The 15,117-nt window shown below is 35.9% G+C and overlaps 1 protein-coding gene across 1 annotated transcript in view; it reads left to right on the plus strand.

Moving 5' to 3' along the window:
- Nucleotides 1-8,125, plus strand: part of MEE55 (Serinc-domain containing serine and sphingolipid biosynthesis protein) — a 44,844-nt gene extending 36,719 nt beyond the window's left edge. The window contains exons 8-12 of the mRNA XM_090015359.1: nt 6,076-6,145; nt 6,821-6,892; nt 6,969-7,102; nt 7,726-7,799; nt 8,054-8,125. Coding sequence (XP_089871485.1) covers nt 6,076-6,145; nt 6,821-6,892; nt 6,969-7,102; nt 7,726-7,799; nt 8,054-8,112 — 409 coding nt within the window. The 3' untranslated portion in view covers nt 8,113-8,125. The remainder of the gene's footprint in view (nt 1-6,075; nt 6,146-6,820; nt 6,893-6,968; nt 7,103-7,725; nt 7,800-8,053) is intronic.
- Nucleotides 8,126-15,117: the final 6,992 nt, after the last annotated feature.

Raw genomic sequence — 15,117 nt, forward strand, 5'->3', positions numbered from 1 at the left:
CTCTCCGCCTCTGCCACTGCTTACTGTTGGTGGTCAGCAAGGCCCTGTGAGGGGGCCTTTGTTGTCCCAGCAGGCAGGGAACTGAGGGGCCCTTGCCTTGCTGCCTTTGTTGCTTTTTTGTAGGGAGTTGAGCTACCCTCGTATGAGGGTCCGGTACTGCTGCAGGTCTTACAAGACCCACTTCTCGTTTGTATTTTGGTATACTAACCTTTTTAGCATCGCAGGTTGAACGGCGGAACCAGCTCGCCCTTTCCTTGGCTCGAGCTCATGCTTACCTACGCTGCAGGCGTACGAGGACTCACAACTCCCCAAGGTAGGGGAAGATTGCACGGAGGACTTGGACAATTGAATTGAGTTCAATTAACTAAAAAGGATAAATAAATAAATATATATGCATATATATATTTATACGAGTACGCATTTAACTTAAGGACGGGGTTTCGCGATCCTTGTCCTTTACCTTCTGTCATGTCTTTACTTTGCCGTCGCGCTTAGCGCCCAAGCTCCTGCTTTTGCAAATGTTTTGTTACTGTCTTGCCATTGCAGGTGACACTCAGGCTTTTCGCTCATTGCATGTGCTATAAAGGCATCCTCGTGAAGGATGCAAGAGGCATTTACCACTCTCCCTCTTGCGACAAGAGTTGAGTCAGGAGATTAATGATACATTCTCGTCTAAGGAGAGGGATCCCTAGCAGGGATCTTGGCTTTTCGAATGAGCAGTCCTGCAAAGTAGACTTGAGAATTTAGGAAGCTGCGCAAAAGCATCATGACTGCCTAAATCAAAGTATTTGGAAGAATGTGATTGGTTGGTTCTGTTCATCTATCCGATATATCTCGGGTAACCCTAAATTGGGGCTTGAGCGAACTTCTTAGTGGGGGTTCTGTTGAGAAACCTGTATCCCGTCTATCGAGGTCGGTATCGAGTCATGTGAGGCATGTAGATACCACGATAGCGGATGAGATTCTAGAAATCGCATGCCAAATGTTGGCACAAGTTGTTGGCTATTTCAAAAGATAAGAATGTCAAAAATAAAGTTTGAGAAACATTACATATTTGTGAAACACTTTTGTTGAGGCTCCTATTGAGGAACTATACCCCTTTCATCCTAGAGTATTTGTAGTCGTTCACTACACGCTAGTACTGTGATGATCGGATGAGACGGTCGTGCGACCTCGAACAGTGCCTAATGCATAATGTTGTAATCACATAAAATGGTGATTATTCGCCTTCACAAGCAAGATGCTCGAGTGGTTTAAAAACCACAGCATTAGAATGGGTCGTTAGTCAAGCAACACCTAACGCACCCATTTGTTTCTTGTAGTCTGTCAAAGGAGAGGACAGAGCGGTACAAAACTCCAATAGACAGGTTGTTAACAACCACCCCACGGGCAAAGATCCGGCCTCCCCAGTCATTGGAATTAGGGAAGGGACTACCAGACATTATCCTAGGTGGTAGATCCCATGGACTTCTACAGAAGTTGGATGCATCTATTGTCAAGTACTTGCCTTTGGGGAATCCTCTCTCGGCTAAAGTCGTCCTCTTAGGAGCGGACTCAACTAGCTATTCGGGTTATTGAAAATACATAGAATAACAGATGCCCGAACTAGTTTTCGTTGTTTTTATGATTTGTCTGCGCGTACCCGCAGGCCAGTAATATCGAAACATAAAGTTTATTCACACTGGTTGATGGGTCATAAGACTTTCGTGTGTTTTGGATTTGTCAAGTAAAAGTTTATTGATGAAATTACATATGACTTTAGTGTCTCCGAGATTCTTATGATTATGATGCTTATGCAGGTAAATGACACATCATGCCTACATAGTTGTATTATAGAAGATTGCATTATGATTGTTTGTGTGAATATATCACACCTGTATAACATGATTGATAAGTATAATGAATATTTGATTAATATGTCTTGAAGATATGTCCATGGGTTACACGCGATGTGCCTTGAGATGAGAATTATGAATGCATATGATGATGCAATGATTTGAATATTTGCACATATAACTTGAATCCTATGTAAATTTATTGAACTACGTAGGAGTTACATATGTTGATGTTTAGTTTATTCATATTATGTAATCTGCGTGTTTTCATGTGTATAGAACTCATGCTTTGTTTATGCATGCTTTGAGGTCCTATTTGAAGGATGTAATGTTCCTTGTGGCAATGATACGATGCGTAGTATTATATGGTTTTGTATGATGTGATTGAAATGCCACGTGATAAGAAATGTTGAAAGCATGCGATAAATGTTCATGGTTCATGGAACCTTATTGGAGGAATGTGTGATCTTGTGATTTGTTTTACTATGTGAAGTGATTCGATGCATATTGCTGTTATACATGCTTATGCCCATATTTATGGCTACTGACCCCTAGAGCGGTCAATTGTTCGGAGCAGTCGATTGTATTGATGTATGCATCACTGAGTATGGTATCTGTTAAGGACCTTATCTTCAAAGGATTATTTGCGAGGGTGTGTATGATCAAGATCAGGTGACCAAGCTAGAGTGGTAGATTCTCTGTGAGGATGTACACTGTCCACGAGCGGGTAGCCGCAAAGACAGTGAACTCCTGTGAGGAAGTGTATGGTCCAACACCAGGTATACCATCTAGGGCGGTAATTCCTTGTGAGGTTGTACATTTCTCAGACCAGGTGATCCGGCGTTGATCTTGTTAATTATAATAGTGGCTATCGACCCTGAGAGCGGTCATTTGTGTTGATACATGTATCACAATATTTTTTATTGGATATAGCATTTGTTGAGGACCGGGTTTCCAAAGGATTCTCTGTGAGGGTATGTATGATCAAGATCTGGTAATCGGCTAGAGCAGTAGAATCTCTATGAGGATGTACACTGTCTAAGAGCGGGTAGTCGCAAAGACGGTGAAATCCTGTGAGGAAGTGTAGTGTCCAAGGCCAGGTATACCATCTAGGGCGGTAATTCCTTGTGAGGTCGTACATTTCCCAGACTAAGCAATCCGACATGAAACTTGTGATTTTTTATTATCATAAAAAGTTATGATGAGCTGTGATGATCTTCTGAGATTGATTAAAATAGTCAGTTATGAATCTATAGATTTGGCTTTTCTGTTTTAGCATGATTTCATGCAGGACTCAGATGTAAGAATCAGATCTTTATTGATCAAGATCATGTTTTGGACCTTCTATGGAAGGGTAGGCTTTTATGAGAAAGTATGACGCCTTAAGTGAGTCATATCAGGTGACAGTTGGCCGCGTAAGGCCTTGAGAGATGAGAATAAATTAAGGTTGTTCAGGACAAAGAGTTTGTTAGAAATAGTGAGAGCGACAAACGATGACCTGATAATGATTAAATGCAGAGACCCCGTTCTAGGAATGAAAACAAGCTTGTTGCGTGGTAGTTTATAGCTTACGATCAAATGAATCGTCATGCTGCATTTGACAGTTGCACTGCTTACTTGCTTTGAACTGCTTACCTGTTTTGAATGACTTATTTGTTTAACTGCATTTCTTTAAACTGCTTAGCATGCTGAATTAAATGCTCTTAATTCAGTTTCTTGTAGTCTCTCCTGTGCACTTACTAGTTTTTCACGAAACTAACTCATTCTATGGGTACAGGTAATGATTAGGTACACCACGGGCTATGGCGCGATGACAAGATGGCTTCAAGATTTCCTTTTTCCTGCTCTTAGCTCGCGTCCTGGATATTTTGGGGTTTTGTCACGGGTTTTCCTTTGGATATCCGAATTTTGTACTTTTTGGTTCTTTTAGCTAACGTGCTCAAAGTTGTCAGCTTGTCTTTCTAAATTCAACAAAAGAATTATCTTCCACTGATTATATAAACAAACTCTGAAAGGAAAGATATTTTCTTCTACCCTCTTGTCTGTTTTCTGAATGGTTCGCAAGTTTGAAATTTTGGGGTGTTACACTTAAAGAAACAAAAAGCAAACTAGATGCTCAGTTGCCTAAAAGGGGTATCCTAGTAGGTGGGCAGCAAAAAAATTAAATTGTCTCTAGGGCTAACACTCAACGTGGTTCTACAATCCTAAGTAAGAAACAAAAGCAAACTAAGCAGTCCTAGAATATTTGCAGGAAAATAAATTAAACAATCCTAAAAAAAATGCAAAAGCAAACTAACAATCCTAAATATCAGTGATCAAAGACAATAAAGTGAGTACTTTGTTTTTAAATTGTCGTTTCCCCGGCAACGGTGCCAAAATTTGGTAGCACTTTTCTCAAAGGTATTTTAAAAAGATATTTTCAATGAAAATTGTCAGTGTAAACTGTGCAACAAATTATAAATACCGGCTCACACTAGTGGTGAAGTCTGTGTCGAACACAGGGAAACGGGTCAAAACCTTGTACTCCAAACAAAATACACTCTTTATTGCCTTGAAAATAAACAAATGTTCAATCAAGCCTATTACAAATGTTTGAGCGAAAATAAAAATTAATACAACCCAACATAAATAATTGACCTAATGCCCTACTAAAAAATATAACAAGTCTTTGTCTGCTCGCGAACTAACTCCTATTGTCTTCGTGTGTACGAGCGTGCCTCGATATGTTCACCTCAGCCCACCCTCCACCTAAACTCAATGAAACTCACGGCATCACCTAAAAAACACGAAACAAACAAAAAAACGAAGAAGAAAAACTAGACTATCTAATCTAGCTACAATTAGTCCCAATAAAGCAAATAATTGAAATAAACTTAATTATGACAAATGGTGAGTTTTCATAAAACTCGGTTTTATGAAAACTGCTCAAAACCAGGTTTTTATCATCAAACTCGCTTGGATCTTTTGCAAAACTGTTAACATAACATGCTGACCACTAACTAACCTGCTAACCTAATATAAAAATTAGTAAAGCTACTGATCGACGACTAAACCTAACAAAAAATCAACACAAAACCAGGTCTGACCGACTGTTTGTTGCTGACCAGGCCTGGCCGGCAGATTGGGTTGGGCCGACTGGCTGCGCTAGCTGCCAATTTTCAAAAACAAGTTTTAACAAAAATAAAATCTAATTGTAATGCTAAAATAAATGCAAAACAGGTGCAAACACGTGACCCTCAACTAAATATATGCAACGCAATATGCAGCAAAGAAGAAAAACAAAATCCCTAATCTATATGCACCTAAACTAAAGAAGAGGTAGGAAAGAGCGTACCTTTCGGCACCTCCGAGGAGCTTGGGGAAGAAGAGAGTGGTCTATACCTGTTCACACACTTGGCTGCCTTCCTTTCGAGTCGAAATCCACAAGGTTCACCTTTCACTCAATCGCGCATCGCCTTCTTTGCCGAGCAACGGATATGAGAAAAGTGTGCAGGAGAAAAGAAGATACCGGCTAAGGAGAAAGAAGGGTTCAGCCGGCATCTAGGCTGGAGAGGAGGCTCTGATGGCGTAACAATCGAGGTAGGGCATGGCGGCACCTTGGGTAAGAAATGGGAATGAGGAAGAATGAGGGGGAGGCAATTCCAAGGAGGCAAAGACGCCCTCTCACATGTCCCAATGAAGCTTAAATAGGCTATTCTAGGGTTAGATGGGTAGTTTTGTAAAATTATTAAAGAAAGACTTATTTTTTCAAAATTTACAAAACACCTCAACTCAACAATTATTTTTTAAAACAATGTTAGAACTTACACTAATTCTAAAGAGTGGTTAACGCCCCACTAGGGGTGTTAAGGTATTTTAGGCCCTCTAAAATGGATCAAATCTCAAATTTTGAATTTTGACTGGTACTTACCTCTGGCTTCTCTACCAGAAAACACACGTAAAACAACTAAACATGAGCATTTAAACATTAAATATGCACAAGATCATGCATAAGAATGTATAAAAATATGAGTAAAATATGCATGATCAGCAAGCATGATCAAAGATTGTTATTGTCATGAATCAGCTACCTTGCATTATCTAATGTTATCTGCCTGGAAAATTAAACTGCATGCCTTATTAATGGTTTCTTTCTTACTTTTTCTGTTTGGCTAATGCAAAAACTGAAAGTACCTTTATTTCAGTTTTATATGTCTCTTGGTTTCATTCACAAGTTCTTGTATCTGACATGTGCTGGCAGTGAACCACCTACATCAAATTGCGGCACAAAATCAGAGGCTGCAGGGAGTGGAGACTCGCTTACCATCATAGTAATGCATATAGCAGATTTCTTATAATTGCACAGGAACCTACAAATATTGTCAGAGATCCTTACCTTTAAAATGAGTCTTTGATAATAAGCAAAGCATAAACTTAGCCAATGATATCTGCATTATCACAGCATTGTTGTCATTATTTTCTTCTTTATTCAGTAATTATCTTCTCACTTCATTGCTAAAAGAGAAAACAACAGGAGTATGAATAATATCAATATTACAGTGCTTTTGGTTACTTGTTCAATTTAATAAGACTCTGAATCACACTATATTCATGAGAAAACTTTGAGCAATCCATCATTTTAGACCAATTCAACACAAAAACATAGGGTTATCAAAATCATGTTACATTTCATGAAGAAAATTTCCTACACAATTTGCAGGATTTTTTTTACTTAAAGGAAACTACTTGTAAATTGTAAATGAATAACATCACCATCTCATCATACATCATTCAAAACAATTTTGAGCAGCAACTTTTTTGGATTATCTTCAGTTTTTTTATTTACTAGTTTTTTCAGAAACACCATCACACATTTCTGCACTTAGTTAATAATGACTAATTTCTTGCTTGTATATTTTCTACTTTCAACCTTTCATCTGAATTGCAATAGCCAGATCATACAGAATGAACATGTTTATGTCTAATTGGAATTTCCATGTCAACAGAGCTTCATAATTGCATTTATAGCTATTGCGATAGCAACATTTTCTGCTGGAATCGACTATAAAACTTTTCAGGTGCACGGCCATGTCAAACTGATTTTAGTTTTCATGATATCTTCTGTAAGAAACTTTCTAATCATAATACTTGCAGTTCAGGAAGGTTGAACCCCAATCAGAAGATAATGTACCATACGGTTATGGTTTCTTTCATTTTGTATTCGCTATCGGGACCATGTACTTCGCCATGCTACTAATAGGCTGGAATGTACATCAAACTCTGCAAAAGTAAGCTTCTTCCATCATTGGGCATCCAACATGATCATTCTGTTACCAAATGCTCAACAGATCATAGAACTCATCAGGTACTCCTAGTCATAAAATGTTAGAACAAAAACTACCAAGCAAGTGAATTTTGAGACTTTAGCCAATGAATTGCCAGGTTAAGATCCCATGCATCAAGGAAGAGTTGTATAACAATGTCAAACCTAATCATTCTTCTGTAAAATTATTCTGCATTGAAACCATTATCACCAAATGCGCAAAGTTAGCTTCTGAGCTCAAATATCTTTGCCTAGCATTTGTTACTTTAAACTGAATACCAGACAACGAAAAGTTGCCCGATACAGGATAGAGTGTCAACTGATCTAAATCATGAGAGACATCATCCTCATTTGGTACAAACATCCTCCAAGTAATGTTGCTTGGAAGAATAAATGTGAATATATGAGATTCTCCTATAACTCCTGATTCAAACAGAGAAAATATTATTTGATTCCAGGAATAACATGTTATTCCATCTGTTCATCAGTTCTTCATTTTTGAGTTTGTCTGTTTATTCCTTTGAGAGCAGTTCTCCTGATATCTGCAATTCATTACTCAAAAGAAGTCCTTTGATTTTTTCTTTGAAGGTGGACAATAGATGTCGGATGGACCAGTACTTGGGTACGAGTTCTCAATGAATGGCTTGCAGCAGGTGTTTATGGTGAGCAATTGATGTTATAACATCTAGTTCTTATAAGCAACTAATATTTCCAAAATAATACCAATGTAACCTCAAGGTAACTACAACATGCTTCCACTCAAAACTGACATATAACTTCAATTTAGGTTTTCTTCCATTTTTAGAAAGGCGTGATTAAGATTTATCTATTAGTTTTATATGTTACATATGAAAAACAATTGAAAACATAGAATTTTGTAAACTGGTGTAATTTTGTAATTATCTGTTATGTGCAGTATGGATGCTGATTGCGCCACTTGTTTGGAACAACAGGCTGTCTATTGGAACTTCTTGATGTTGAATGATACTTCACCTCATTCCTTATTTCCTATCTTCCTTTTCTTATGTACATAGTTAAATTCCATTTTTGTATTTTATAGTTCAATACAGAAATTGACTACATTTAATCATGTCTACCAAGCAACCAGGAGGATAGCTATGGCCATATAGAAACTCTCTATAAGTATTTGTAAAAGTCCCCAGAATAAAAAACTTCAAAGCTTGTTTCTTCATCCTTATATTGTGTAGGAAAGCTTGTATTTTATATGCTTGGCTCATGGTCTTTATTCAGTGCTCATTTAGTTTGAAGAGAATTAGGGGCAGGTGATCTCCTACCAAGTCATGCAGTTTCGTGCAATTAATTAGATAAGTTTGTGCCTTTTAAATCCTACCTCTTTTCAGATTCCTTCTGTATTGGATTACTACAAGCTTTGTTAATTACACTGTAATACTTTCTGCAGCTCAGCCTCCCTACGCACATGCAATAGATATTTTTCCAATTCAAATACTAATCAGATTTACTTGCTTTTCATATAAGGAAAACATATAGCTCGTACTATAGGATTCTGCCTATATTTGATATTGTTAAGTTAAATATTTTGCATAATTTGTCAATTCATCATGTATAAATCCTTTAGCAACTTACCTGCTTCACTATCTTTGTAAGTTTCCACTGTTTTCTGCAAGTGAACATCATTGAAAAGAAATGGAAGTATATCCATTTTAGTTGGAGTTGGCCCAGAAAGTTGTATCAGGCCAGAACACAGATCCAGCTGCATAGGTTGACCTGCCAATTAAAGAACATTGTTGGCAATGAGCCAGATAGGACCACCTGGATTAGACATGTTCACAGATCTAACTTTCTGCACTTAAGCATAAACTAAACAACCAAGCCTACAGCCAAACTGCTTTAAAATGATGATGTCAGCAAATTAGAAAGCAAAAGCATGCTTCACAATGACAAAACAGCAGCTTTTATATAAGACAAATTGATAAAGCTTTAGGCAAAGGAAACAGTGGCAATGTGCCACCCAGAAGTACAAAGTGAGTAAAAGAAATAAGAGTAACAAACACCATCAAGTGGGGAATCCCATTCACATAACAAGGTCCAATACAGAAGAAGTTGACTCCTTTTGATGGATGCCCAAGAGATAAGACTGAAAACTTTTGGATATCAATTGGCCACCCAGAATGTGATCCATGTCATGGATGACATTCTGTCATCATGGATACAAATCTTTTGTATAACACATATTTTAAAAATTAAATAAAACAAATGCTGTTGAATATCAACAGGTTGGACAAAGAGATGGATCTAGTCAGATATGGATTCAGAGATGGACTAAAAATGGATAAACATAACCTATGAACAACTCTATCCACTTCATCTTCAAAGGATGTGGATGAGGATGAACAGAAACTGATGTACACCTAACTCATTTTGCAGGGTCATCAAAAGCATAAATATCTTTTGATATGTGCATGTTTGGAGTGAAGTAATGAGGTTCATCATTAAAAATATGCCCATCACTCAGCCTCCAATTGGACCACTGTAATGAAATATATTGAAAATACAAAATGAGGGCCTTTAAGGGCTTACAAGATTATAAACATAAAGTGCACATGCACATACATAAGTCCAACTAAGGGACAATACAAGAGCACAAAGGCACAACACAAGCGCTAAGTGCATTCAAGACATTAAAGAACTTAAGAGAAGAACACAAAACATAAAAAATATTCATCTTATTGAGCATGAATGCTTAAGAGAAGCATTAAGAAATGAAAGGGGATAAAAGCCCCTATTTATACACATACAGGACAGAGAGAGACCACAATAGAGTTGTTGGTCTGTTCCAACAACTCTATTGACTAGTCAACTCTATGTTTACTAGTCCAAAAAAAACCCAACAACCTTATTTGGTATTTGACCATATAGTCCCTATAAAAACAAAAAATAACAAAAAGAAAAGAATAAAGTAAAAGTACTTAAGTGCCCCTCATGGGCACAGCCTATTACAATGACTAAAATGATCAAAATACCCTTAATGCGTATTTACCTATTACATCATTATAAATAAAACATATATATGTATATATCTACAATATGAACCAAATATATATATATATATATATATATATATATATATATATATATATATATATATAACTTAACAACCACAACGTAGTTAGAAGCCACCATCTACGAATATGGAACCATTCCCTATCTCAAATCCACTGACCCAACAACGATTTTCTACAAGTAAAAGCCCCTCTTCGCTCGGAAAATGCTAAAGTTAAAAGTTTGGCCAGAAGAAAGAAATGTGTGAAATGCAACATTATTTCATCCATCAAGTATCACCCTCCAGCTTGCAATTTATGCAAGCAGGCTTACAGGAAGGTACCAACCAGGCAAAGGAATGGATGATCCTTGGTGAAGGACCATAGCTCCAAGCAACTGTTGTGGGGAATGATCATGTCAAGTATTCCACCAATGACAAATAGCAATTAATAACTAAAAGACATCTTTACCCCATATCCACATATGGTGTCTGCTTCCCTTCCTTCCAATGTTCTGGTTAGATCCTCTAAATCCAAAGCCTTCTCTTCTCCTATAAATCAGTGAGATGTGCTCTACCAAAAGGTTCAGTTTGTCATATATACTTCAGAAAAGCAATTAACATCATAAGCACGAGCAACTAATTTACTATTATGCCATGGGGGGATTTTTAGTAGTCATGACTCTCCCATACAGCCATGTAAGATGATTTTTCTCTTCTGAGTATTATCAAATCATATATAACACTTGAATTATGTGTGGAAAGTTCACATGAACAAGTGGCAATCTGATGTAAACATGACCGACTATGGGAGGTCGGTCTCGTTCACGCCAAGTGTATGATGCGGAAGCGATTAAACCTAAATGAGAAAACACTAGAAAACAAAGAATTTTTTTATTATTATTTTAGAAAAGCAACAGCTATGCCAAGTTCACTAAAACCTAATGTGTATAGATATATAAGTATATATATATAGGTATGCGTAAATACCAGAGTTACCAGAAGCGCCTAGCCTAGTGGAGAAGCGTGAAACGTCGCGCTTTCGAAATGCACTGGGAAGCGTCGATTTTTTTTGGGAAGCACGTTTCTCTTTTATAGGAAATGCGCTTCTCATTTATAGGAAACACGCTTCCCATTTTTAGGAAACGCGCTTCTCATTTATGGGAAGCGCGCTTCTCCCCATTTTATATTTTTTTTGTAATTTTTTTTTCCGCTTCCCCCTCGCTTCTTGGGTCGCTTTCGAGACGATTCTTGATTTGTTTTTAAGTCGTCCCACGCTTCCCGCTTCCTAAAATTTTGAAAGTGCCACGCTTTCCGCTTTCCGCTTTCGCTTCCAGTATTGCTTTCCGCTTCCTCGACTAGCAACCATGGTAAATACAATAGTTAATGAAGCTTCTAAAGAGCTACCCAAACTTCTGACCAAACTCTGACAGCAGTCAACGCAAGAGGTAACGTAGAGGCAAGACCTTGTCTGATCCCAATCTGAATCTGAATTTTGTGCAGTCTATCCGAGTTTGAAACTGATGATATGATGTAAGACTGAATAGAGATCCAAATCTATATGGTGATACTGGTTCTAGTAGGAGACCGATATCAAGGTTTTTACATGTCAATTGTACAAATAAATTGGATTATATCTAATTTGAACGTAGATCCAATATAGAATGTTGTCTAAAACCTGATCCAAGTTCCAAAAATGGTTTGAATGTGTAAACCCTAACCCAATCTAGGGATGTTAATTCGATTATCTATACCCGATAATAAGATCTCAGATTCAACCCAATCAGTTTGTATTGCTAAGTGTGAGGAAATGCACTTGTCACTAGTGGAAATCGCGCTTCTCATTCTCTTCCCAATTGCTTTCACATGTGGCCTTTTTTTTTACATTATCAGGTGTTATTTTCATTTATAACATGCTTATATTCACTTTTATGTTAACTTATAGCCATTTCATGTTATTTTCTAGGAAAATTCCATCTGGGAGGGAGGCAACCTTTGGCCATAATTTCAAATATGAGTCACACGTTTATGAAATTTCAAATATAAGACAAATTTTTCTTGAAAGTGTCAAATAGGGACCTCAGGTCAACACCCATCATAATGGAAAACATGAGTCCTTTTTTGTTTTTTGTATTGTCCCTTGAAAACTGAAAAGTATAAAAAACAAACAGTAAACTATGTAAACTTTTAATGATGAAGACCACCGTTGTAATTTGACTTGGACAATAATACATGCAAACCCTTGTTTGAGGGTTTTCAGGAAAAGCTTGCCCAGGGCAGGTTGGCCCTTAAATGAATTTTTCCCTATTTTCTATTCTCTTCTCTTTCTACGTCACTTCCTGCACATTTTCCTTTATTGCTTCAAATGATTTATAAATATTATTGATGTTCATTTTTCTATTGTTGCTTTATGCATTGCTTCTCTTACGCACATTTGATTATGGTAACTATGTTTTTTCTTTCTTTCTTGGATAATCCAGCGCCAAGAGGGTCATAGTTCTTTACGGCTTCGAGGGGACTTAATATTTTGACATTTATTTACTTGATTAAGTCATGTCAACTCTGATAAAGTTTGAGACTAGTATTTGATTTGTTAAATGGATTGTTTGATTTAATTATTCTAGTTTTATACGTGTGTGTTGTATCTATAACCTGCCCAAGGCTTGAATCATATTTTAAAAAAGTTTCCACTGTGTTTCTTGAAAAGTAATAATTTAATAATTTTGTGATTTGGATGCTTTAATTTTAAACTTAGTTTTACGAAACTATTAAACACTGGTGCATGCGCAGACTGACTCCCTAGAGCTAAATTTGGTTAAGGCAAGGCCAATGATGAAATATTATTTTAAAAAAAAATTATATGTAATGGTTCAATCGGATTCGTTGACGATGGTTCCGTACTAGACCTGATACAAGGAGGTTAAGACACGCTCGCGCTTGCGCTCAGGTGGGCCATCTAGTACTTAGTACGGTTAGAACAAGTTTGTTGATGAGACTGTTGTATTATTACATTAAAGAAAGAAAAAAAATCTTAAATTTTCGGTTTAAAAAATTTGGGTGTTATAGTCTTGGTATCATAGCTAAGTTAAAGAATTTGTGACTCTTGGCCCGTCGAGCATTCAATCATCACTATAAGTATGGTCCGATTTAAATTTTTGATTATTTGATTTCTGTTGTTGAAACTATATAGTGTAATGCGAGAACATAGAAACATGATAGGGACCTCACATGACAAACCTGATTGTAGGGTCTTAAAACTTACATAAATATTTATTTTTTTAATGAATAAGTATTAATCTTTGAGGGTAAATATTTTATCAGAGTGCGTAGTGAAAGCTTGATGAACTATATTTTGGTAGTTCTTTTGTTTGATGCCTATATCAAATTTTCTTTAAGAGGGTTAGAATATGACACCTGCGATTTTGAGGTAGTTTAACTTTTAAATTCAGGTTAAGATTATGTTAAATTTAGGCAAAATTCAATAATTTAAGTTGAACTAGGACTCTAGTTAGATCCGTTATGAGCTGTAGATCTCATAGGAGATCTGAATAAGTGATTTTGGATTTTTGTTGGTTTTAAAAATTGCAATTTCTTGGTTTTCTTGAAATTCTTGAATTTCTTGTTTTTTTTTCGAGTTATTATAAAATTAAGACTCAATTTAAGAAGAATATTTTAATAAAAATTATAGAATTTAAAAATTATAGCTTAAATAAGAGAATAAACGATTTTTTTCATACATTCGTATTATGGATCTTGGATTGAATTAGGTTTGGATCCAAACCTGAGTTGGATCTAGTATTTTTTTTATTTGGTGTTTGAATATGATTATTTATGGTGTTATTCATGTATTAACCCGTATTAAGTTAGATCAAACAAAAAATAATCAGATTCTAAAGGTTTTATAATCTTAAAAAAGGTTTTTACAAAATCATTTTCTGAGAAACCTAAAGCTATGATGTTTGATATATTTTTTCTGACTAGTTTTAAAAATAAATTGATAACTCTATGAATACAAGTCTGAAAAATCTAAATAAAATTACTGTAATCATAAGTAATTTTTAATTATTTTTATGTTCATTATTTTTATAAACGGTTGATTAGGTTATATTCTTGACAGGACAGGTAACCACAGTTAAAATATCATGATTTTATAAGCACTCTGCTATTCTTGAAAGATTTTATAAAATAGGGTTAACAGAAATCTGAATTTGTCCTGTAAACTTATATTTATTTTTAATTACTTAATTATTTAAGGAAAATAGTTATAATATACATGGATTAGGACTCTTAGGGATTAGCCCTAGAGTGTACCACATGAATTGGTGCTCCAAGGATGGGAAGCCACCCCTTGGTGGATTTTTATTATATATAAAAAAAGAGAGTTCTCTCTTATTCTTATTTCCAACTCTTTTCTTCTTCTTCTTCTTTCTCTTTCTTGGACCTTTTTCAACAGCCATTGGAGCTCTACCAAGGTTCTAAGATGGGAGATGAAGGTCGATCTATGGTTAAAAACTTGATTAAGGTAGGTACATCAATCGCGTAGACACCGATTTTTCCAAACGCATGAAATATGCGTGAGGCAATTTTCATATCTAAACCAATGGTGGATCAAATCTTGAAACACCTCTCTAAGGTTGATTTTCAATCTAGAGAACATATTTTTATGAATGTATGTTATTAAAAAATAGAAAAAGAAAAGCAATTTTTGAAACACGACGATTTACGAGCTTGTAAAGAAAAAAATGTTTTGGGGATAGGTTCTTTAATGTTTTTGGTGGATCTTATTATTCCAGTATAATTAATATGCTAATCTTAGTTTATATTGATGAAATATAGGTTTTATATGATCTGAAAAATCGTTATATGCTTGAATCAATGTTCTTGTATGCAAAAGATCGTTTTAATGAAGGTTTTGGCAAAAACATTTTTAAGGCTATGTTGTTTTTGATAAAGAAAGCTGG

This window comes from Nuphar pumila, chromosome 8 (genome assembly GCF_984573655.1).
Source record: "Nuphar pumila chromosome 8, dmNupPumi1.hap1.1, whole genome shotgun sequence".
In the NCBI taxonomy this organism is placed as follows: domain Eukaryota; kingdom Viridiplantae; phylum Streptophyta; class Magnoliopsida; order Nymphaeales; family Nymphaeaceae; genus Nuphar; species Nuphar pumila.